Below are 25899 nucleotides of genomic sequence, written 5' to 3'. Positions count from 1 at the left end.
TTTTGTGCAAAACTTTTAATTTTTTGGCTCAAAATTCCCCCAGAAGTAAGTTGAGAACTGAGGGGCCAAATTTCTTGCCTTATATTGTTAAAGTTCATTTGAAGTGCTTACATTACAAATATTCATTAGTTTAATATACTTTTTATTAAAGGCATTTACTGTTTTTTTTCTTCACAAAACTCTAGTTCATGTACTTTAGAAAAATTTCAAATTGCTCTCATAAAATATATAATAGTAACAAATTAACCTACAGTAGCTAGCAGATTTTGTTAAGTTTGATAGTGGGAAATTTTGGAGCCTACTTCCTATAGGGTTGGGTAAGCAGATTTGACTGAATATAGTATATTCAGATGTATATTACTGAAGTAACTACCTGAAATGAAAGCTGCAGTTTAAAACTTATGTAAAGAAAACAAGTTTCTGTTCTTGTTCTTGTTTTAGTCCTGAAGCAGTTGTGTGTTTGGCATAATTGTAGTAGCTTTTTAGAAGGCTTATTTAGTTTTGCAGAACTTTTCTGTTCTTTGGTTTGAGCTTTATCCTGTGTTGTTTAATTCAAGGGAGGTTCAAGAGTTCTGGATAACGTGTCTTTACATTAGGGAGCAATCTTGCTGTACCTTCCCGGCTACTTCTCCTCCTGTCTCCCCTTCTCCCCCCCCCCCCCCCCCAAAAAGGGACTCTAACAACTTGAAAAATCATCAACTAAAAAGTAGCTTCAGATACTACATCTGATCCTGAGACCCAGTACTGTTTGTAATTTTACAAACTCATTTTCTTATTTTAAAAATCTATCTTTCCACTCTTCCTGTGTTTGATACCCACACAAACATTCAAAATGACTGACTGAATAGTCACTGGACCAAGGAAAAAGAGTGAGAATTTCTCTATAAGTTGATGTTTAGGGCACTCACCAGGATGTGGGAGACAAGAGTTCAAGTCCCTGCTCCAATGACTACTCAATTACTTATACAAGTGAAAGAGCTACAACAGGAGAGATTGAAAGACCCACACCAGAATATCTCATAGCCCAGCAGCTAAGGTTCTCTTATGCAGTCTGGGAGACCCAAGTTAAAATCCCTGTTCCACATCAGGCAGGTGGGGATTTGAACTCAGGCCTCCCATATTCCTGGGTAAGTGCCTTACTCAGTGGATTAAAAGTAATGAGGAGGGTACCACCATCTTGGGCATTCTGGACTGCTCCTTTGGCTGGTTGCTCCTCATTCTTCAGTTAATATGCAACTAGAATTCGATGTTTCTTGTTCAGCTGAACCAAAACTGTTTGTGAATTTTGCAACCAATCAGGGCATAAGAACATAAACTAAATTCTGCCTTTCCGCCAACATGATTTTGTGCCTTGTCTTCAATAGGCTGTCTGGGGAAAGATGAAAAATCTAGCTCTTGTACAGGGCTTAAATTATCTCTAAATGCCTTGTAAAATAAAGTACGTGATTCAAATCTGTGGTATCATACACAAAACCAAACTGATGACTCAAAAAGTATTTTAATATTAACAGACTTGTAGGGTGCTCCTTGAAAAATCACCAGTTAAGTAGTCAACTTCATCCTGCATGTCATTAATTTCCAGTAAACATCCAGCTTTGCTGTTGCTTAAATATTAAAGACCTGACAGTGACTTCATTAACTCACATGCCCGTCTCCTTGTTCAGCAGTTCCATATCTATAATATATAGATCGCCTTTTACCAATTTTAATTTAAAAATACAGAATTAACTAATTTGGGGAATAATGAAATGACAGTATAATGTTAATATATTAAATAATCCTTCTATGTTAACAGTTGTACATCTGATGGTGTGATCAATACTTCCTAATTTCCAGAATAATAAAATCATTTTCCCCCACCATTAGTGTAAAACTTTGTTTCGTTGGACAGACTTTCATTGTTTTTTATCTGAAACTTGCAATGAGTCTGACGTAGGTCTAACTAAAAAATAAATCTCAACGTCTCACTCATGATCTTGTATTTTGCAAGATATTACCATTGAAATAAAGCTTTCGCAAGATATTGGTAGTTTCTCTTCAAAAGCTGATGTCTAAATACACTTTTATAATTACTATCCTAACGAAGAAGTTGGTATCAGTGGTTGATCATATTAGTTAATTTTTACTTCAGCTATATATTAACAAATCTTCTTTGTTACAGACAAAGCTGCTAAACACATAACATACCTGACATAGGACCACAAAAGCAAGGAAATATAATGCTAAATATATAACCTCTACTAATCCACCTATAACACTTACTTCTACAACTAGGTATACCACAGTCTTAGTTCTGCTCCCAAGGGATGCCATCTTTCTGTCACCATCATCACCAGAAAACCCCCTCCCAGCACCAAATTACTAAATCAGACATCCACAACTAATAGTGTTTTGAGGGCAGAATTTGATAAGGTGGATAGTGGAAAGCTCGCATCCGTATGAGTGCAAAGTTAAAGTTGTGGTTCGTAGACAAGAACAAATGGGACTACTGTGATCATGTAGTCTTCTGCATAACACAGGGCGTAGAACTTTCCTGAATTAATTACTGTTTGAACTAGAGTATATATTTTAAAAAAGAATCTAATCTTGATTTTAAAAATTGCAAGGGATAGTGGAATCCACCAGAAGCTCTGCTTAATTGTTCCAGTGGTTAATTACACTCATTATTAAAAATGTTCACCTTCTTTCCAGTCTGAACTTGTCTAGGTTCAACTTCCAGCCACTGGATCTTGTTATACCTTTGTCTAAGCTGAAGAGCCCATAACCAATTTCATGTTCCCTATCTAGATACAATTGGAGTTGCAGCTAACAAGAGATGTGAAGGGTAACAAGAAGGGTTTCTAAAGATATTTTAGCAACAAGAAGGTGATCAGGGAAAGTGTGAGACCCTTACTGAATGGCGGAGGCAACGTAGTGAAAGATGGTGTGGAAAAAGCTGAAGTACTTAATGCTTTTTTTGCCTCGGTCTTCACAGACAAGGTCAGCTCCCAGTCTGCTGCACTGGGCAGTATGGGGAGGGCGTGAGTGCCCTCAGTGGTGAAAGAACAGGTTAAGGACTATTTAGAAAAGCTGGACGTGCACAAGTCCATGGGTCCAGATCTAATGCGTCTGAGGGTGCTGAGAAAATTGGCTGATGTGATTGCAGAGCCATTGGCCATTATCTTTGAAAACTCGTGGTGATTGGGGGAGGTCCCGGACGCCTGGAAAAAGGCAAATATAGTGCCCATATTTTTTAAAAGGGAAGAAAGAGAACTTAGGGAACTACAGACTGGTCAGCCTCGCTTCGGTGCCTGGCAAAATCATAGCGCAGGTCCTCAAGGAATCCATTTTGAAGCACTTGGAGGAGAAGAAGGTGATCGGGAACAGTCAACATGGATTCACCAAGGGCAAGTCATGCCTGACCAACCTGATTGCCTTCTATGATGAGATAACTGGCTCTATGGATATGGGGAAAGCTGTGGACGTGATATATCTTTACTTTAGCAAAGCTTTTGATATGGTCTCCCATAGTATTCTTGCCAGCAAGTTAAAAAAGTAGGGATTGGATGAATGGACTATAAGGTGGATAGAAAGCTGGCTAGATTATCGGGCTCAATGGGTAGTGATCAACAGCTCGATGTCTAGTTGGCAGCCGGTATCAAGCGGAGTGTCCCGGGGGTCGATCCTGGGGCCAGTTTTGTTCAACATCTTTATCAATTATCTGGATGATGGGATTAATTGCACCCTCAGCACGTTTGCAGATAACACTAAACTGGAGGGAGAAGTAGATACGCTGGAGGGAAGGGAAAGGGTCCAAAGTGACCTAGGCAAATTGGAGGATTAGGCCAAAAGAAACCTGATGAGGTTCAACAAGGACAAGTGCAGAGTCCTGCATGTAGGAAGGAAGAATCCCATGCACCGCTACAGGCTGGGGACTGACTGGCTAAGTGACAGTTCTGCAGAAAAGGACCTTGGGATTACAGTGGACGAGAAGCTGGATATGAGTCAGCGATGTGCCCTTGTTGCCAAGAAGGCCAACGGCATATTGGACTGTATTAGTAGGAGCACTGCCAGCAGATCGAGGGAAGTGATTATTCCCCCCTATTCGGCACTGGTGAGGCCACACCTGGAGTACTGCATCCAGTTTTGGGTCCCCCTCACTGCAGAAGGGATGTAGACAAATCGTAGAGAGTCCAGCGGAGGGCAACGAAAATTATTAGGGGGCACATGACTTACGAGGAGGGGCTGAGGGAACTGGGCTTGTTTAGTCTGCAGAAGAGAAGAGTGAGGGGGGATTTGATAGCAGCCTGTTAGCAACCTGAAGGGGGGTTCCAAAGGGGATGGAGTTTGGCTGTTCTCAGTGGTGGCAGATGACAGAACAAGGAGCAATGGTCTCAAATTGCAGTGGTGGAGGTCTAGGTTGGATATTAGGAAACACTATTTAATTAGGAGGGTGGTGAAGCACTGGAATGGGTTACCTAGGGAGGTGGTGGAATCTCCATCCTTAGAGGTTTTTAAGGCCCAGCTTGACAATGCCTTGGCTGGGATGATTTAGTTGGTTTTGGTCCTGCTTTGAGCAGGGGATTGGACTAGATGACCTACTGAGGTATCTTCCAACCCTAATAGTCTATGATACTCAGCCTGTGATCAAACTATCCCTTAAACTTCTATTTGCAAAACTAAATAGACTCGAAGAGCTCAGTCACAATAAGGCATGTTTTCTAATCCAGTAATCATTCTTGTTTCTCTTTGCTAAATCTTCACCACTTGGGTTTTAGCCCATGAAAGCTTATGCTCAAATACATTTGTTAGTCTCTAAGGTGCTACAAGTATTCCTGTTCTTTTCACTTTATCAATGTTCTTCTTGAAGTATGGACCCCAAAACTGGACATAATATTCTGGTAGCAGTCGTACCAATGCCAAATACAGAGGTAATATAACCTCCCTATACCCACAGAGATTCCCCTGTTTCTACATACCAGGATTACATTAGCCCTTTTGACGACAGCCTCACATTGGGAGCTCATATTCAGCTGATTACCCTCCAGCATTCCCAAATCATCTTCAGAGTCTCTGCTTCCCAGGATAGAGTCCCCCAGTCCTCTGGTCTACATTCTTTGACCTTCGAGTGATAGTCCCTATGATGTTCCACTGAGGATTGCATTAGGACCATAAAATTGTCAGGAATGTTCATAACTCCTTACATACATTTTTGCGATGATGACTAGTATGTCACAGGTTTTCAGTAGATCCCTTACATGACACTCTCTGGCAAACTTGTATTTAGATGCCAGACCCAAGGAATCCCTGTAGCTCTTACACACCCCTATGTGCTCTGCCAGTTGGCACCAAGAGGTTCCTGGGTCACAGTGCTCCAGCTGCCTCTGATCCTTTCAGCCATGACTAGCTGATGGGTTAGAACTGATCTGGGGTAAACCTGGATCAGTCTTCACTGTCTAGCTGAGATAACACTATTAAGATTTTTTAATATAGGATTAATTGGTGTGTATAGCTAAGGATAGACTTTAGTCAAAACTCTCTTTGGTTCTGAGATGGTTGATCCAAAGACTAATAAGGCAGGCTTTAAAACAGAGGTGGGCAAACTACGGCCTGCGGGCCACATCTGGCCTGCGGGACCCTCCTGCCCCTGAGCTGCTGGCCCGTTCAGTTCAGTTGTCAGTTCAGGCCTCTGGTCTTGTTCTTGTGTAACAGGTGATCAGCAGACAGTGAGTTTCTCCTCAGGGTGCAGCGTCAAAAACAATGGGTCCAGGGGGGAGAAGTTGGCTTCTCCTCTAAGTATTTCATAGGAATCCCATTTAACTTTGTCTAGCATGTTGTTTCAGAGTCCTTTGAAGCTCATAACACTTCCCAAGACTTACATTAATCACATCTCCTAAAGAGTTACAGACAATCCCACAATAACACACACACACTTGCATTTTTAAGACAATCAGATCCTAAAATACTTTACCTTAAAGTCAGTAAGGTTTGTCCAGAAATTGCCATTTCTGTTAGTCTTCAAGAAAAAATCCAGGATCATCAGATCCAAAATTTCATTGTTCGTGTCTGCTTCTGTATGTACAGCCAACTCACAAGAAAGATCTTTGTTGGAAACTAGTAAAAATAAGTTGTCACATAGACTGTCAGACTTTAAGGCCAAAAAGGACCATCATGATCATCTAGTTTGATCTCCTGCACATTGCAGGCCATAGAACCTCTCCCACCCACTCCTGTAATAGATCCATAACCTCTGGCCGAGTTACTGAAGTCCTCACATCATGATTTAAAGACTTCAAGTTAAAGAGAATCCACCATTTATTCTAGTTTAAACGTGCAAGTGACCCATGCCCCATGCTGCAGAGGAAGGCAAACACCCACCCCAGGTTACTATCCAGTCTAGTACATAAATATTTTAAAGGAAGTTAGAGATAAAATTAAGGGTTGGTTACTCTCTTCCTAGCAGATACAATATTACCTGTTTGAGTAAATATTCTTTATATTTGCAGTAGTGAATATCAGAACCTCTTGACTTGTGTCATAAAGTGGAGGAATGGTATTTTTAAAAACAGTTAACTTCATCCACTTGGCAAGATTTCTACTCTAACTCTCTTCATCTGAAAATTAATACAAGTCTAAAGATCAAAAAATTATGACCTTCTCCTTAAACTGCCATTTTCCTTAAACTGTTTTCTAATTCTCATTGCCCATCTGTAATGTAGTAGTTTTTCTTTTTTATTGTCCTGCACCCTCAGGTGCGTAGGCATCCACTGGTTTCCACCATTTTCCAGTCTTGTGCTGATCTGTTCAGGTTTGAGTGTCATGTTCATAGATTACTTCTTTTTCTATTCTACATAATATTTCTCTAGGATGCCCTCTTTCTTTTTCCAAGTGGTGTTGTTCATGTTATCATTTGCTGTGGAAGTTGTTTTGGTGGTATCCTTAAAGTGTGTCCTAAATAGGTCCATCATATTTTTGCCATATTTGATGCTTTAGATTGGTTGCTCTACTCAGAATTTCTGATGTTTCAAGAAAGATCTTCTGCAGGCATTTACTTTGGAATGAATTGATCTTCTCAATTGCTTTTGTAGATTTCCATGGCCGTGCTCCATAAAGGAGGACAGACATGATGCTGATGTTGAAAATTCTTATTTTTGTGTTAGTACCAGTCATGCTACCTTTTTTCCAACTATTTTTAAGTTAATGGAAGTTGTTTGCTGCTTTTGATATTTGTTGCTTGACATCTAGCATGCTGTCACCATTGTTACATATATCATTCCTAGATAGGTAAAATGAGTTACTAATTCTAGTGTTTTTTCATCCTCTCTAATGGATACTTTCAGACATGGATAGCCATATATTTTGTCTTCCTCTTGTTGATGACCAAACCGACTTGCTTTGCTGGATCTGCCAAAAAGCTGGGTCTATTCTTCCATTAAGCAATATGTTGAACTAGGCAGAACAATGTCATTGGCGAAAAATAAAATTCCTTGGTTGCATTCTGTGGTTATTTCCCTTATGACATAGTCAATGGCAAGTGCAAAAAATAGTTAGGACATAATATACCCTTGCCTTCGTCCAGTCATCACTGCAAACCACTGGCGGCTGATGTCACCGTATCTGACTGCATGTTTGGTATTATCACACAGATCCTGGATGATTCTAACTATTTTTGTTGGTATTCTGTAGTATGTCATAATTTTTGACCGTCTGTGTAGGCTGTCGGAAGCCTTCCAGAAATCCACAAAATTTATCACAGGAGATGCTTGCTATGCCATTCTTTGTTCTGTAATGTCTGAGAACAGCAGTATAATCAAAACTGTAATACAGGGGTGGCAAACTTTTTGGCCCGAGGGTCACTTCGGAGAATAGGAATTGTGTGGCGGGCCATGAATGCTCAGAAAATTGGGATGGGGCTGAGGATGAGGAGTTTGGGGTGCAGGAGGGTGTTCCGGGCTGGGACCAGAGGGCGGGAGGGGGATCAGGACTGGCACAGGGGTGCAGGTTCTGGCTGGGAGTGTGGGCTCTGGGGTGGGGCTAGGGATGAGAGGTTTGGGGTTCAGGAGGGTGCTCCGGGCTGGGATAAAGGGGTTTGGAGAGCACGAGGGGGATCAGGGCCGGAGCAGGGGGTTGGGGCGTGGGGAGAGGCTCTGAGCGGCACTTACCTCAAGTGGCTCCCAGAAGCAGTGACATGTCCCTTCTCCGGCTCCTACGTGGAGGCGTGGCCAGGAGGCTCTGCTCACTGCCCCACTGCAGGCACTGCCCCCAAAGCTCCCATTGGAGCATCTGAGGAGGCCATTGGAGAGTGTAGGAGTGGGGCCATGCTTCCGGGAGCCGTGTGGTGCAGCCCCCAAACCTGCGGCCCAGCTGGAGTGCCGGAGCAGGGCCGAGGCGTGTGGTGCCACCCCAACCCTGACCCAGTGCCCCAGCCAGAGTGGGGCTGAGCCACGTGGTGCAGCTCGCGGGCCGGTTTGAAACGGCTCATTGGCCGTAGTTTGCCCACCCCTGGTGTAATACATGACTGATAGTTAAGGGTCTGAATCTGTGAATATCTGGATGTGAATAGCTTGACTTATGCAAGTAAAACCATGGTAGTCAATCACACTGCTTGTATGATTGAAGTAACTTAGTTGTGTATGTATTGGCAAAAGTGGTCCTACCTTTTTACTGAAATGTAAGAAATATGACTTTTTAGTCTAATTTTGTTGTAGACACTGTTGAAAAGTCACTAGCTCCTTAATGACAGGTTTTAGAGTAGCAGCCGTGTTAGTCTGCATTCGCAAAAAGAAAAGGAGTACTTGTGGCACCTTAGACTAAAATTTATTTGAGCATAAGCTTTTGTGAGCTACAGCTCACTTCATCAGCCGATGAAGTGAACTGTAGCTCACGAAAGCTTATGCTCAAATAAATCTGTTAGCTCCTTAATGCTTGTGTTTTAAGTATCCTATATGTACTATTGTTTTTAATTACATACTGGTATTTGTCCTATGCAAATGGTTCATGCAACATGACACAAACTTAAAAGCAACCATGCAGCTTTCTACTGGTAGTGTATGATATCTATGAATAGTTGGATCTCTGGTTTTTCCTTTTTTTGTCTTCAACCAAAAGGCAGTGTATTGTGTGTGTACACATGCTTGCTTCTGGAATTAGAAATATTAATTTAATTTTTATCTCGTTATATAATAGGAGCATTTACCTTTAAACCAGTATCAGAATGCTTTTTTCATGAATGTATTTTTTTATAAATATATTTAAACAGATTTTAATTAGTCCATATAAATTAAGTAGAATGGGCCAGATATTCAGTTTGTTAAATGACACAGTACATTAGCACTAATACACATCAGTTAAGGATGTGACCATTAACTTTTACAAATTATTTTAATTTACTTGATCTTTTAAAATCATAGTGGAAAACCTGAATTTTCTCCTCTTATTTAAAGAATATCAATGTAAAGAACTATACGTGCTCTTTGACTGTAGTGTCAACTCACAATATAATCTATGCAGAAATCCTTAATGATATAGATTTGTTTGTAAATAAAACTTTAATGTAATCTGGTCAAAGTATATAAAGAGTCTTGGATGTTTCCAACAGGAGGAACATTTAAGAATCTTAGAATCTGTTTACAATAATTGCAGTATCCTCTTGTAACTGAACTTTAATATTTTGAATTGCATTCACTTTCAGTCAGCGTATTTCAGAAAATGCTTTTTTGCCTGAATTTCTTGTAAACTTAATTTCTCTCAACAGATGGACGACCTCAGTGGGAAGTAGAAGGGAAAATAATTAGGGAAAAGTGTCAAGGGGTGAGAAACTTATTTTTCTTTCTTTAGAAAGCTGTTTTTGTTTTTTAAGTAAGAAATTGGTCTTCATTGTTTTGTTTTTTGGTTTAGACTTTTACTGTAAAGTAAATGATTAGCAGGACATATGAACAAGTTTTGCAGTTTACTTATTTCATCTGAAGACTTTTTCTAAATTATCATAACAGTATAAAGCAGTCATTAGGTCACTGCTTCCTAAGAAAATGAAATGATAAACTTGTTTGAAAAACTAAAAGGGGAAATTTAGAATAACTGGTGAGAAGTAATTTTTGTTACTGCCAATGAGATTAGTGGTATGAAATTTAGTGTCTGCTAGTATGGCATTCATATGCTCATGAAGATAAGTTAATACTTAACAAGTGTATTTTTAAATAAAAATGTAATCTTTAGAATATGCAAAAATGTCTCCCACATCACAGGTATTAAATTGTATTTTGTTATGTTTCTGCTTTACTGTTTAGAAAATGCATGAAGCAATAGCTTCATCCAACTAAAAATCCCCATTTGAGTTAGCATTGCAGTCAGCACTCATGCAATATTCTTTATTTAACAGGTGTATTTCATTTACATTTTAAATGTAATGCCATCTTGTTTCAACTTTAATTTAGGCTAACATTGTTCTTGAAGTTCCTCCGTACCATAACACAATGATTACAGCTGCAGTCCAGGTGCAGTTTTATCTTTGCAATGGGAAGAGGAAAAAAAGCCAGTCTCAACGTTTTACTTATACACCAGGTACACACAGCTACTGCATCTTACTGTAAGCTAGTTAGTGTACACTTTTAAAAAATTACTAAAATTTAGTGTATTTCATAGATACCATACAAAATATGTTCCCTTTGATAAGTAGATGTGACTAAATTTTTACAGTTTGTGAATTGCCAGTTAAGAATTTGTCTAAATTTGTAACAGAAACTTGAATCCAATGTAGTAGTAGTGTGAAATATGAATAGGGTTTTAAGAATTTCTATTTTGGCAATTATATTTTTACAACGTTATTTAATTCTTTTATTCCTATAGCTTCTTGGCCACATGGAGTGTGAATTCTCAGTGGTCACTGTTTTTCATGATTCTGTTTTTGTCTCCAGTTAGTGATACTATGTAGTGAATTCCAGGAGTACAGTCACAGATCATAGAGGAATAAATCATCCCCAGTTTATGCGATGCCAGTCTTTCTCTCAATAGTCAAAATACAACTTTGGACTTCAGATGAGAGAGGAAAAAAATACACTCCATAGACATCTTGCAGTGTGGCAAGAGCTAGTCTTGGAACTTTGTCAGAATGGCATACTGTAGTTGATCTGTCTTAGCAAGAGTGTTATTGGTATTGGGGAAAACCATACTGCAGCATATGTAACATTTATTCTTTTTGGATGGCTTTTCAAGTGGATTTAAAGTTCCTAATAGACTGTAAAGAGCAGTCAGGAGTTCATCAAGAACCAATAGTAGCTGTAAGGGTAAGTTCCCTTCAGCATTGCTTTGTACACGCTGTTTATGTGAAATTGAAGGACTTGACATACACAAACATATATCAGAAAACTAATGGATGCTCCTAACAGGCACTGTAGACTGACAACTGAATTATTATTTTACACCAAAAGTTACACATTTTGTACCTTTAAGCATAATTAAAACAGTGTTATACAATTATCTGGCTAACTATGTATGAATTCATTTTATCACTACAATAGCAAAAGTTGCAAACAATATTTAAAATAACTAACTTTATCACATTTTTAAAAGAATGTCAGCTGCTTGAAAATATTCTTAAACTCAAAGTAATCATAAGGTGGCTCATTACTGAAAAACTATTCTTGAAATATTGGAATGAGTAATGGAACATACCAGCTTAAAATGTGTCCAAAATAAATAGGAAGTGAAGTTATAACTGAAGCTATATTACAGCAACCCTTAACACCCACTTGAAGGGTTTCCTGTTTTCATTTTAACATGCATGCTGTAAGCCAGTAATTGATTGGGACAGGTGTTGGCAGGAAAAAGCTGTTGTGCTTATGAGTAACAGCTTCTGATTATCGGTTAACCATAGCCTTTGGCTTAAAAAAGAAGCAGGGAGACTCAAATTATTGAAGGATGTGTCAACCTACAATTCTGTGGCTGTTTTAAAAAGAACCCAGGAGCTGAAAGGAAATATGAAATAGGTCTGTGTAGGGATGGTAATAAGCATGGGGGGGGGGGGAATCATTCTAGGTGTTGTATAAAAAAGATAACGGTTTCCTGCACATATCCATACTTATGGGTGCATAAGCATGCCACATTATCGATGGAACTTTGGAAAGCTTTGATTGCTAGAACAGCATGCATGCGCTGTTGTAGTACTTCAGATTTTTCAATGCAAACCAAGGTGGGTTTTTGGGGTGGGTTTTTGCTCATATATTGATATATACTAAATGTGATTATGGGATTAGAGGAGTGAGCTGGGGCAGGAAAACTTGAATGCCATTCCAATCCAAATGAATAGAGAACCTTCTTCCATTATTCCTTCAGGTAAAAAGACTCCTCAAAATAGAGGTCTCTGTTTGAGGGGCCTCAAAATCAACCTTACCATTATCTGATGTGCAAATTGAGATCCAGCAACTTCACTCAGGTCCACAAATACTTCCTTGAGGGCTAATTGTTGATTCCATTAAGGTCAACAATAACCTACTTCAGGGAACCTCTTCTGAGCTTCACCTCTTTCTTCTTGGAACATCTGCTCCATGATCTACTTGGCCAATGAGGGCTGGTTAGCCATGGATATCAACACCAAATCATGAGATGGCCTAATAGAGATAGTAACAGTGCTGCCCTTTAAATCTAGCTCCCGGCATCTCACCACCCACGTTAAAAGCACTGAAGACCGCCTCATCAGACGTTCTGTCTGACAGATTTGAATGCTTAGGGGACAGTGGTGTTGAAAAGCCTATTACTCTGTCGACCTAAAGGCCATTCTTCCTCCTTTCCTCAGGAATTTTGTAGGAACTTCACATACAGGACCCATTCAATTCAAAATACCATATCCCCTCGATTCTTTGTCTTTTTTTTTTTTAAGTTGTCTTGAAAGTATTGGATGTACCTAAAAATCATTCCTTTGCAATAATGGGGAAAAGTTGCTAAAATATCTTAACTGTTACTTAATTGAAAGAGCCTTTGTCTATTTGACTAATTTATAGCATGATATATATCTAATATGTTAAGTAGTATTTCATAATTATCTATTCTTCCTCTCCCAAACTTCCACATAAATTCTCACCCCACACCCTTTCCATGTCTGGCAATCTGTACTGTGGGCATTTAACCTGCTGATTGATGGCAGAGCAACAGCTGGGACCACAACTGATAGATCAAGGGTCTCCTTTTGGTACCAGAGACTTTCAGGGTAGAATTACCAAAAAAATATGAATTTGACTAATTGGAGACTCCTAAAATAGGTTTTAAAGTCTCTTTCTCTCCCCCCCCCCCCCAAAAAAAGGCAAATGCCGCTCAAGTCTTACTCTTTTTATTCAGGAGCTTTAGGACTGGACTGTCCCACCTGCAGACAGGAACTTACAGCTTCTAAAAAGCCTGTCTCGGATCTCCTTGTAGCACTGCAGGCATGAATCTAATCCATTGGACTGGCATGAAGGCAGGGTCCATGTTGAGCCAGGGAATTAGGTCACAGAGGTGGCACACAGGAGATCTCACAAGCAGATCCCATAAAGGTACCTTGCAGGGGCAGGTGGAGCAGTAGCAACTGCCACTACCATCACTGCTGCAGCTGATTGAGGAGAGGCTGCTACATAGCAATTTCAGCAGATGTGCTGTTTAATTCCTGAGACACTTACCCTTGAACTGTCTGCACCAGGGCTTAGGTGACCATGCAGCTTCTCCCTTAGGAATCCACTGGGGCCACCACTCCCTCAATAGAGGGGTGCTCCTTGAAGTAATGAAGTGACTCTACTTAAGTCTGGGCAGACAGACATCTTGTATGCCCATGGAGCCACCTTCTACAAAGAAAATGGTAGAGGAGTATCCCTTCCTCACTTTTTAAAGCTCCATCTTCCTGGGGCAAAGTTCAGTAGGACCCTTCTAAAGATCCCTCCACCTCAAGAATAGACTGGAGATATTACCTAACCATAATTCCTCTCCTCCTGCCCCAATTTTTTTTCATACGGTGAAAACCAGTAGCTTGAATTTGCATGCTTTTAAAAAAAAATGATCTTCCCTTTATCCCTGCAAGTTTCAAATGCTCCTCTTTTTCAGACTCTGGCCCAGAATCTCCCTGCTAAGCAAAGAGAAAGGTGCATCTCCAGTATGGTGGCTTGTTTGTTTTTTGTTTGTTTGTTTTGTTTCTTTTTTTTTAAAGAAACACATGCCATACCTCTAAGGGCCATAAGGTTTTTTAAAAAAAAAAAGCGCTAACAGAGTAAAGAATAAGAGAAATTCTCTCTTCTTCATCCAGCTCAATTTCCCTGAAGGAAGAGGAATTATCTGGCTCGGCCCAAATAGAAATTAGCAAATATTTGATCACATGTTATGGATGTTGCTAACCGAATTGGAAATGGTCCCTGAGACACTCCAGAAGCCACTAATCTCATGGAAACCAAAGTGAGCCTCTCAGAAATATTTTCCAGCAAAAGTTAAAGAAAGACTTGTTCCATTACATCACAGGGAGGGAGACCTCAGAAATTTTGTCTACGTATGGGAGATATCTACCTCAGCAAGTGGATACTGTAGACTGCTTTACAGGGTTTTGCCATCCACATGACCAAATTCCTCAGAGATAAGTTCACAGTCTCTCCCAGATCAAAGAACCCAGTCAAACACCAGAAGGTAGAAGAAGCAACATCTTCTCAGCATTGGAGTCATAGGGCCAGTACTTATAAGGCAGAGTTTATGGCATGTTCTTGATATTCTTTGTGGTCTCGAAGAATGGGGACACAAGCCGTTTTAGAGTCATTGGGTGATGTGAAATCAGGTCTCAGAGCTATGACTTAGAAGTTTCAGACTAAAAACACTATCACCCCAGAATTTTGTCACTTAAGTGGGCCTCAAGGAACAGCCTGGTACAGGCACTGAAAACATTTACTCGTCTGTTACAGAAGGAAGTATTTTTAGTTCAGGCCTCTCCCACTGCGCTAGTGACTGCTTCACAAGTCCTCACAAAAATTCTGGTTGTCTTTAGTGTCCATTTTCAGAGAAGGAGAGCTTACTCATTTGTCCCTGCTTACAGTGATCATCTCATCAGATCATCATCCCATCAGGTGGTGCTTGAGGATCTAGAAGAAACTGTAACCTGCTTACAAGTTTTTACCAGGTTTCTGGTGATCAGAGTGAAGAATCATCTCCAACTTCTGCATGTAGGAGTGATCCTGGATGCCGAGGAGAGATCACAGTAGATATTCCCATTAATTCACCAAGTATTGTCTGGTCATGAGACATCCCTGAAAATTTAAATGCTATTCCTCAGCCAAATTTCATGTGTGGGCACTCTGCAATGGGTCAGATTTCATATGAGGATGCTCTCAAAACTCCATACCAGGAAGAAATTGCAACCAGTCAGAATCTTACCTCTGTTCTAAAGTCAGTCACTTCCTTTCTCAAGTAGTGGACTCATCCTTTGAAATTCAAATGGGTATCTGATGTCAGAGCCAGGGAGCCTCATGATCACTGCTGATGCCAGTCTTCATAGATGGGGTGCACACCAAACCAGAGTGGCTATGGGGACATGGACCAATTTGGGAGAAGAATATAAACTGACTATAGATAAGGGCCATAAGCATCATGTACTGTTCCTTGCAGACAACACCAACTGCACTGTGCACTGCACAAGGAATCAATATATTTTCTGACTTGGTTAGAGCATGATCTCTCCTCTCATACCCATCCACATAAAGGGAAGGGAGAGCACAGGAGTAGACTGGCTGAGCAGGAGGGACCTGGGAGAATGGAGTATGAATCCTTCAGGGTTTCAGGAGGTGTCAGATTCAGGGTTCCAATCATAGATCTCTTCACCTTGAGGGAAAATAGGCAGTGAAGTTCTTTGTGAGCAGATGAGAACCTGAAAAGAAAGCAGTTGATCTCCTATTTCAAAGGTCTCAAGGCATCCTTTATGCCTCTCCTCTCATATTTTTTAAAAGGACCGTAAAATTATCCTAAAAGAATGGCCCATAGTAATCCTGATAGGCCCATATTGGCCATGCAGACCACCGTAGTTCTCTGACTTAGATTGCAAATGGAACACCCTCTGAAATTATCAGCCTGGAAAGAAATTCTGAGCCAGAGACGAATCCACTGTTCAGATCCAGCTCTGCTAAAACTTAACATGCAAGATGGAAAGGGAGAATTCTCAGAGTTTAGGAAACAGGTCTCTATCAGAGCAAGTGTTTTGAATTATAAGGAATCGACAGAGATTTCTAATTATCACCATGTCGAAAGGTACCTTCGAGTAGATAAATGTGGTAGTCCTCCAGTATTACATAGGTTTCCTTCCTGGAGCTTGAATTTAGTGCTAGGAGACTTAAAGCAACCATTTGAATCACTACACTCTGTTTTGACCTACTTTCTCAGAAGCAGTCACCTTGGTTAGGAGAGTATCAGAAGTGGGAGCATTGTCTATGAAGCCAAATCTATATATTCCATAAGAATGGAGTGATTCTTATGATAGAGCCATCATTTAGTCCAAAAAGTAACATTAATTTTGCACAGGTTGCCAGTGACTTTGACTTTCCTGCTCTAATCCTAAACATCCCAAGGAGATTGCAGTTTTATTTCAATCAGTATGACGTTTAACCTTTATCTCAAGGACATGGAACCTTATCAGAGGTCCACAGTATTTTTTATCTTATGTCACTCTTGAATGAAAGGAAGAACATCACTAAATCCTCCATTGCAAAATGGATTAAAGCATATACTGCAGAAGTCTATAGAGCATATGGGGTGAAAATAGAGTCTGCTTTCTGTGGGGTTTAACAACCTCTTGGGCAAAAAGGCCTAGTGGTTCATGTGAAGAAACCTGTAAGACTTTTGTATGGATATCAGTGTACACATTAACAAAGTACTACAAGGTTGATGTCCAGTCTTCCTCTGATGCAGCCTTTGGAAGAAGGCTACTTTAGAAAGAAGGTACTGCCCCAGCAGTAATCCAGAATCAGTCCTCATATACATAGTTTGAATCCTCCTCCCAAACTAGGGATAAATACTTCTTTGCACATCTCAGGGCTATAGCCACAGGTGGACCTGGGATAGGCCATGACACCACTCAGTTAGCATCCAAGCCCACCTGAATATGTGAACCCCCTCTAACTTCTGTAACAGCAGCAGCTGTGGTAGATTGCTCCAAGGCCCAGGCAAGGACAATGAGAGCCCCCTCCCTCCCATCATCTGTTCTAGATCAATCAGTAACGGCCTCCCCCACCCAATAGAGAGGCCGGGGCACACTGCTAGAGAGAATTTGGCTGCCCTACAGAGACCTATATGGGTTCCTGACAGTCCCCACACATGGGGAGCTGTGCAGCTGAGGCAGCAGGGGTTAGAGTAGGACATAGAAGAACAGGGGCTGCTGTTTCTATGGTATTGAGAACAGCACATTACATAGCAGGTGATGGGGGCTGGATAGCTGGGATAGGAAATGGGGCCCATCCAAACTTCCATTCCTACCTAGCTGCTACTCTGCTGCATTCCACTGTACAGACTCTCAGACTGGAGAGGGGAGGTAAATGGAAAACTTTCCTTCTTACCTGTGAATTTGCTGTATTATACACTCCAACTCTCATATTCTGGAATACCCAGAAATGGTTTACTTCAGAACTGAAGTAGTTGGATCTCGCCTCTGGTTTCCAAGGTTAAAAGGGAAAATACATGTTTGCATAAAAAAAATCTGTATATTTCCTAAGGCTCTGTTACAAGATTTGTTTGTTAATGTTTGGTGGCATTAATTTATTTAGTTAATATTTTTCAGCTTTGCAATATGTCATTATGGTGTATAATTGACAGTATAATTGGCTCTACAGTAGGGGATCTTCTGGCACAGTTAAATCACACCCTAGCCAACATAGCTGTGCTGGCAAAACTTTTACTTTTAGATCTGTGGAGGTATAATTTGGAGCCTCTGATCATTAGTTTCATAACTCTTTCCCCCTGTATGTGGGGATTGGTGCTGAACTTCTTGTCAGAACCTTGTCAGTGAAGCTCACTGGTTGGCCCCTTTATTAACTCAAGTCTACTGAGCTTAGTCCCCTGGCCAGTAATAGTACAGTAACCCCCCTCTCCCCCCTCCAAGCCAATACAAAGCATAGGGCAATAGTTCAGGAGAGGGAGAAAGCTGGGGGTTACTGATGAGGAAAGAGGGAGCTGAAGGAAAACACTGAGTAGATAAGAAAAGGGAAAATGATTCAGGTATAGAGGCCAGCATGACAGGAAGCACAAATTCAAGAATGGAAGAGAGAAATGGTAACAGGTGGGGAAAACAAGCTGAGTATATAAGAAACACAACAGTAGTGGCATGACATTTACACATAAGTGCTATGTAATTAGTTTGTACTGAGTCACATTATAGTGAAATAGAATTGTAAGTTATAATTTTGATTTTTATTCATTTTTCTAGTTTTAATGAAACAAGAGCACAGAGATGAAATGGATTTGTCTGCCGTTCCATCTTTGTCCCTGCCTCATACTGGCAGTGTTCAGGGCCTGCAATCCATCCGAACTCAGCTGTCTTCATCAGATCCAGGGCACCCGCATGACAGTTTACTGTCTACATCACCCAGGAGCCTTGTGTGCCCAGTTCAGCAACCGTATACATCCATGGTGACATCAGCAGTATCTCATTTGTCTCACATACAAGGTAGAAACATCAGTCCAGGTGATGAGTGTCATGTTTTGCCTCCTGTGGTTCACCAGTCTTTCCAAGTAACATCTACACCTCCTGTGAGGCCGTCCTACCAGCCTATGCAATCTAATGTTATGTACAATGGACAACCTGGTCTTCCCATGAACTCTGCCTCCAGCCAAGGATTTGACACTATTTCATTTCAACAAGATGCAGCTGTACCTCATTTGATAAATCTTAGCTGCCCACCTCTGCCACCAATGCAGTACCATTCTTCAAATCCTGGCTCAGTGACAACTTCATGTACAGTAGGACATCCTTTGGCACATCCAGCTCATTCAGGACAATCATCACCTCATCTGCAATCAATGGGATACCACTGTCCAAATACTGGGCAGGGTTCTATCTCTTCTGCTATGAATCAATCCCTTGGGCAACCTTCCCCTCAGTTGCAGCAAGTCACATACCATTCTGCAAACCCAGGGTCTGCTTCATCACCACCCCCAACAGCTTCCCATCCTTTGGTCCATTCGCCACTGTCGGGGCCAGCTTCTCCTCAGCTACAACCTATGCCATACCAGTCTCCGAGTTCAGGACCTGCCTCATCCCCTCCCCCAACAGCTATAAGTCATTCGGGACAACACTCCCCTCAAGAACATAGTCCTGGATTGGGAGGTCTTCATGCAGCTTCATCTTTAGTACATCATAGTGTATGTGAATCATCTCCATTTTCATCAGATGGGGTAGCTGTTAACATTAAACCAGAACCTGAGGATCGAGAGTTGAATTTTCAAACAATTGGATTGCAAGACATCACACTAGATGATGGTAAGTGGATATAACTTTTGATGGCTGGGATTTTGTAAGATACTAGTGACATTAGAAACCTCACTGGAGCAATAACGTAAGCAAGATATTTTCAGAAGAACAGTTTCTTTTGCTGGCATAGCTTCCATCCACAAAACTTGCAATCACATTTTTGTTGTGTCTCTCCCCCCACCCCCCCAGTGCTTGTTGTATATGTACTGCACATTAGGTGTAATTCTTATAATTAGAGGAACTAAGTGCTCTTCCTTTGATTTGCACCCACAATTTGTTTTATGGGTACAAAATAAGGGATTAGGCCTAATCCCTTCTAAAAATTTACCCCTTACCATTTAGGAACTTTATACATTCTTCCCTTCCACCTGAGGAATTAGTTTTAAAACACTTCTATTTGGAACTTGTTCATTAGATATTACTGTCTCTTTTGTTATATAACTGAGTTACTTAAATGTAATTTGGAGCCTTTGAAGAATAATTTTAAATTCACACTCTGGAAGAATACAATTCTAACCCTTAGTGGTGTTGACACTTTATTTGTGCTCCATATGCAATAGGCTAGATGCTGAGTGAAATCAAACATATAGGCCTGTTTAATATCATTTGCTAAGTATGTGGCAGTCATTTACAGTGTGATACAGACTAGGTAAAAATGCCCCAGTTTAGAAGGACAAACCTAATGCCCAGACCAGTTCTGTTGGAAACTAAAATGTTATCTACATTCAGTACTACCTTGAAATCTGATAGACATTTGAGCTTGGGCTAGAGCCCAGGTTCTGGGACTCCGTTAGATGGGGAAGGTCCCATAGCTTGGGCTCCAGCCTGAACCCAAATGTCTATGCTGCAATTTTATAGCCGTGCATCCCCAGCCCAAGTCAGCTGACACAGGCCAGTTGTGGGTGTAGAAATACCCTCAAAGGCTAGAAGCTTTTTTAAATGAAAGCTTAAATTCTACAAAAATTGATTGGTAAACCCACCACTTGCCATGGAACATCTACTACACACCACCTGGAAAGGGGTGCATGGATTTGACAAGCCTAGCAGTAGAACCTAGTTAATCTAATAATTAATCCAGACAAAAACAGTGTGCTCCACATCTCAAAGATTTAATAGATTGTAAGGGTGAAGTCGGCCTTAACTCTTGTTTATAAACTATAAACCGTATATGTAGATGATACTTAACTGTTACTAATTATAACTGCCCAATTATCTAACCATCTTAATTCATCAGCTAATAATTTTCAAGAATTGTTAGGTTGCAAGCTACCTCCAAGTAATTCATGACAATCAGTGAGTCTACTACGTATAGTATTTGGCATTTGTGTAACTTTTTAGTTTTAAAAAACATTAAAGTACTAAAACTATGGTTATGTAATGTATTTCTTATTGCCTAGAAAACAGTTCTCTAACAGATTGCTCTTAAAGAGACTTCTTAGAGACACTAGATTCTTCAAATTCCTTTTAAAAAAATTAGTACTAGTGAAAGGTTCGAGGAATTAGATCCACAGTTTGCCTCTTGAACAGCAAAAGTCCAACGTTTAGGCACTATTGACATTCTCAAAACTCTTGCTCAGTTGCTGTCTAACTCTGTAGGTACCTACATTTCCATTGGTAGGTTTGAGCAAAGCTACCTATGTCCTGATGCTATTCCACCACAAACAGCAACAGTGACTTTTATGTTAATTTACTAATTTGCCATTATATTTCAAGCTCAAATGTTCAGGTTTTCTGTTCCATAAAGCATGACTTGTTTTGCACTACAATTTGCTGTGCTGTTTCAGTTGAAGAAAACAGAATTTTAACTAGCTACAAAGTTGAACCTCCGTGAAAACAAGGGCTTCTGACATGGTTTGTGAAAAAGTTTAGTTCAAAAATACACAACTGTTAGGAAAATTGCATGTTGCATCTGTCTGACACAAGCACGCATCAAGTTCATTCTTTGAAATATGCAGTTACTGAAAGCAGTCACTGAAATTAACATAATAAATTCATATAAGAACTTTCCAAGGGTACAACTGACCTCATCTCCAGACATCAAGAAGTCTGGGTTCAAGGTAACACATGGAATGAGATCAACAAGTTGGAAAAGCATTGTTTCTGGGAAAAGGGTCCTATGCCTGATTCCTGCTCTCCAATTTGTATCTGAAGCTGGTTCAGGTCTTAAGGTGGTTGTTCTAGAAGGCCTAGACTACAGAAGCCACCTTTGTCAAGTAATGTAGTCAACCAGTCAGAATATCTTCCTTACCCTCTGCCAGAAGTCAGATTGATATGTGGTGACAAAACTTGACTTTTTTGAACTTTCTTCTATGGCAAATTCACCCTGTTTTTAAATTCTATGTTCTTGCAAGTGGAAGAATCCCTGTTTAGCTGTCCGACTACAGGGGGCTACTTTAAGCATAATTGACTAAGCATGTCTGCAAAATGTTACATTTAGCCCTGGGAGACTAAGTCGCTTAGAAGAGCATGGCTTTCCTTAGGGCTTGTCTGTGTTTTAAAGTTTTGCCACTTTAACAGTGCCAGCAGTTAAAGCAGAAAAACTTCACAAGTGTAGATAGTTACACAGCTATAAAAGTACTTGTACAGATATGGTTATTCTGGTCAGGGGTATAATAAATTATACTGCTATAAGGCACCTGTATACCTGCATCCATGCATGGGCTTTTACTGAAGCTGAGTTGGCCAAAAATCACACCCTTAAACTCCATAGTTATATTGGTAAAATGTCCTCTGTAGACCAGCCCTAAGTGAGAGAGATGCTCCAGAATATAGCTATTTGTGATACATTGGAAAATTTCTAAATGTCTCAAGAAGCCTCGTCATATTCTCCATTCCAAGCAGTTGAAGGGGTTGAAGATCTCTGATCTAATGGTAGAGGTCCAGGAAATTGGGCGTCATCTCCCCAAGGTGGGGTAACTTATGGTTATTTAGCATACATCACAGGCCTAGTGTCACAATCTAGGGCTGTGTGTGCTCTGGTTGGCCATGCTGTGTAGTCTAACATGTTTGCCTGTGATCACTTCAGAAGGATGTCCTCTAAGAACTGATTGCTATCCCTTGCCTTAGGGCAGGTAGACTTGGGGTGGCCTCCTCCACTTGGCTCTGTGGGACTCTTTATTTTCTCTGAAAGACAGGCCCTTTTCAAGGTGTCCAGACACTGCATGTGGGGTACTGTCTTAGTTTCTCTTTTTTCCACTTATGCCTGAGGTTCTCATGTTTCTGAATGAGAATCTGACCCCTCAGTCTTAGCATATTGGTCCCTACCACACCTCCTCCTTCAGAACTTGCTCTCTCCACTGGGACTCTCAGAATTCCCTTGCTGCCTAAAGGAAAAACTTCCCAGCTTGTATAAAGAAAGCTAAAGAAATGCAGCTAAAATGCTTCCTCTGTGAAGGAAGGCCTGAGGTTCTCTTGATTTTTCTCCAGATAATGGCAGGCCTTGTTAACTTTCAAAGGGTGAATGTTCACTCGGAAAAGTTCAATCCTCCCTTTGTTCTCTTGGTTGATAAAATAGGTTTTCAGCTGTTATATTAATGCCTTTTCATCCTCTCCCCTTCTGTCACCCCATACCACTTACATACAACTCTAAAATGGAAAGAGGTCTGTTTCCAGAAACAGTTCTTGGAGCTACTGCGGAGAATTTCAGAAAAACCCATCAACCTTGATAACTTAAGCAGACTACAAAGCTTTCATATCACATAACCATAGACAGTATAATGGCCAGTTTTGTAAGAATGGTTCAGGAGTGTTTAAGCTGAAATGAATCGTGGTGTGGCAGTGAAAATTGTGGTATTTGATATTGTAAACTAGCTCTTCTATTTCATACGCGTTTTAGATTTACAAACTAAAATGGTTGGGTTTTACAATTGTTTGGAAAAATAACTATCTATTTAAATGTCACAGATTTTGAGCACCTCACTTTAGAGTTGTAGCTTTATGCTTAGAATACTGTAGTTTCACAAAATCTGAAAACCATTAATGTTGATGAACTTGTTCTGAAAATAATTAACAAAAGGCTGCTGTTCGTATTTGAACTGATTTTATAATCCCATTCATCATTTAGGGCCCCTGAAATCCGGACAATCAGTTATGCCATTTGTGAACCCGCATTCCTCTATACTGATGACTTCACACCCATCATGCTTATGCAAGCCTAAGAGGGGTGATAAATTGAGTTAACTGTTGACTTTTTCCCATATTGCGCAATTTTGCAAAAAGCTTCTATTTAAAGTATATATCCCAAAGGGTAAAAATAGTATATAGGGCAGGAGGGGAACCACCACTTGCACTGTATGTGTGCATGCTTGCACGCTGTACTGTCTACGGCAGGCTTTCATGGTAGATGTGGTATCGCAGGTCGGAATCTGGCAACCTGCATTCAAATTATGTTGCATATATCTCTTTGTGATCAAAAATGCATTGACTATAAGAAGGAATTTAAATGCTGAATTACGATTTTATATTACAAATATAACCACTACTAACAGATCTAGAAAAAGCTTCACTTAAATTTTACCTTTTGGAAGATGTTGCCATTTCAAAGCCAACTATATTGTGTACCATTCTAAATAAGGAATGGCCCTGTGTTCCTGAGGACCAGTGTTGTTCCAGTTTTAAAAACTTATGCACATTGGCCATCTCAGAACCATTTGTCATCTGAGCTGGTGAAACTGACAGCAGGCTGAGTAAGTACAAGTGGTTCTCAAGGTCTGTACAGGTTGACATCCTCTTCTTTCCATTGACTCAAACCATCCTTTTCTGTACACAACGTCTGAGATCCTTCAGATGATGGAGACAAAGGGAGGGAGATTGCTTGGCTGAAGACAGTAGGATTCAGCATTTGATTTAGTCTTTTCCATATACATCCATCACCCTTTGACACAGTCCCCTGTGTGCTCTTGCCCAGGACTGGTGTCCCAGTTTTTCATCTTGAAAATCTGGTCATTCTAGTTCAGAATGTTTGCAGCAGTGTGTTAAGTTGAGGTCTGCAGCTTTTCTTCATTTTTTTTTTCATTCTGTTAACTTGTAGCAAATTATTATTAACTTTTGTGGCTTTCCAGTTTACAAGTGTGTCAAATTTTAGTTTATAAAATGTAATACTCTTTTAGATCATCTGAAACTTAAGCTATTGAGTATTTCTATTTCTGAGTGTGCATTATGTAAATTTCATTTCTTTTTGTGGATTTGGATAAGATATATAATTGTAGTTAATCATTTTTAGGAGGTTATATAAACATTGGGTTGTGTTTAGTATCAGATTATGATAACCTTTTTGCTAATGCCCTTTCACTTCCTTATGTGTTGTATCCTCATTACATAAAGATGGAAATTAGAAAATCCACATCTGTTTTCTATCAGTCATAACTAGATCTCCTCTTAAGAATTTTCTGTGCATAAAATGATGTAGCTGCTTTCTAAGATACAGTCCATATCTAGAGTTCAACTTTTTCCCCTAATTCAGTTTCCTAGAACAGTATTGTAATGAATAATTTATTGTCTTTTAGGGGATATGTTCAGTTGTGTGAATGCACTGATGATAATTCAGATCCTTTGCTCTCTGGTCTAGGGATCAATACTATTATCTAGAGAAGCTATTCACCAGCTTTCACAGGCTGAGTCTATACTAACTTTCACAGCATTGCAATAGTAATAGATCTTTTGAATGTATTGGAAAGTGAACACTCTATATATAAAAATTAAAATACAATACATAGTCAACAAATTAGTGTGTGTGTGTATATATATAGTACATTTAAACTGGGCTGTTACAAAGTGTCATGAATGCTGAAGAAAAATCTAATACTCAAGTATTCAAATCCTGCTTAAGAAATAAGGGAATAAAAACTGCCTCTTTTGGACTAGTGTTCCATAAACTGACTTCTGATTTTGCTAAACATACAGTAAGGCTCTGTACTTTGCAGCCCATTGGGCCTAAGCTTTGTTGCAGGACTTCAATTTCTGTTGTACACAGAGGCTGAATTTACAGTATCTTACTGTACACTGGAAAATATTCAAAAATGAGGTTCTTTACTGACTATACTGTACTAGCATTGATTTCATTTTTTTAAATTGTGTTGGAATATTTTTTTTCATCTCCTGTGGCTGCCTAAATTGGCATACTTTGCAATAAAATGTAGTGCTATACCCTTTCCTGGTTGCTTTCTGGTAAGTACAATGGCTGTTATGAGGGGTTAGAAGTGGGGCAGCTTTAGCAGTTGGCATATGCTGGAATGAAGATGAAGGGGGAGCCTGATTTCAAATTGGGAAGCCAGTATTAGCCAGCAAGAGGTGGAGTGGGAGAGAGGCCAGATAAATGCTGTTACAATTTGTGTATCTCTCACTTTTTTGTTGTGGGTACAGGACCTTGTGTACACAGACTCTAAGGGCTTGTCTCCACAGTGCATTAGTCCACACCAAAGCAGTGTAAATTCTAGTGCATATTAGCATGTTACTCACTAACTGGCCCATGT

At 40.1% G+C, this 25899-nt stretch overlaps 1 protein-coding gene across 3 annotated transcripts in view; it reads left to right on the top strand.

Moving 5' to 3' along the window:
- The window catches only part of NFATC3 (nuclear factor of activated T cells 3), a 140089-nt gene that overhangs the window by 97316 nt on the left and 16874 nt on the right, over positions 1-25899 (top strand). For 2 of the 3 annotated variants that reach the window (XM_073307566.1, XM_073307567.1), the window contains exons 7-9: positions 9734-9789; positions 10413-10539; positions 18386-19438. In XM_073307566.1, coding sequence (XP_073163667.1) covers positions 9734-9789; positions 10413-10539; positions 18386-19438 — 1236 coding nt within the window. The remainder of the gene's footprint in view (positions 1-9733; positions 9790-10412; positions 10540-18385; positions 19439-25899) is intronic. The other variant, XM_073307568.1, reaches the window with a different exon arrangement.

Source organism: Lepidochelys kempii, chromosome 12 (genome assembly GCF_965140265.1).
Source record: "Lepidochelys kempii isolate rLepKem1 chromosome 12, rLepKem1.hap2, whole genome shotgun sequence".
NCBI classification, from domain to species: Eukaryota; Metazoa; Chordata; order Testudines; family Cheloniidae; genus Lepidochelys; species Lepidochelys kempii.
This window is presented reverse-complemented; position numbering and strand designations above follow the sequence as displayed.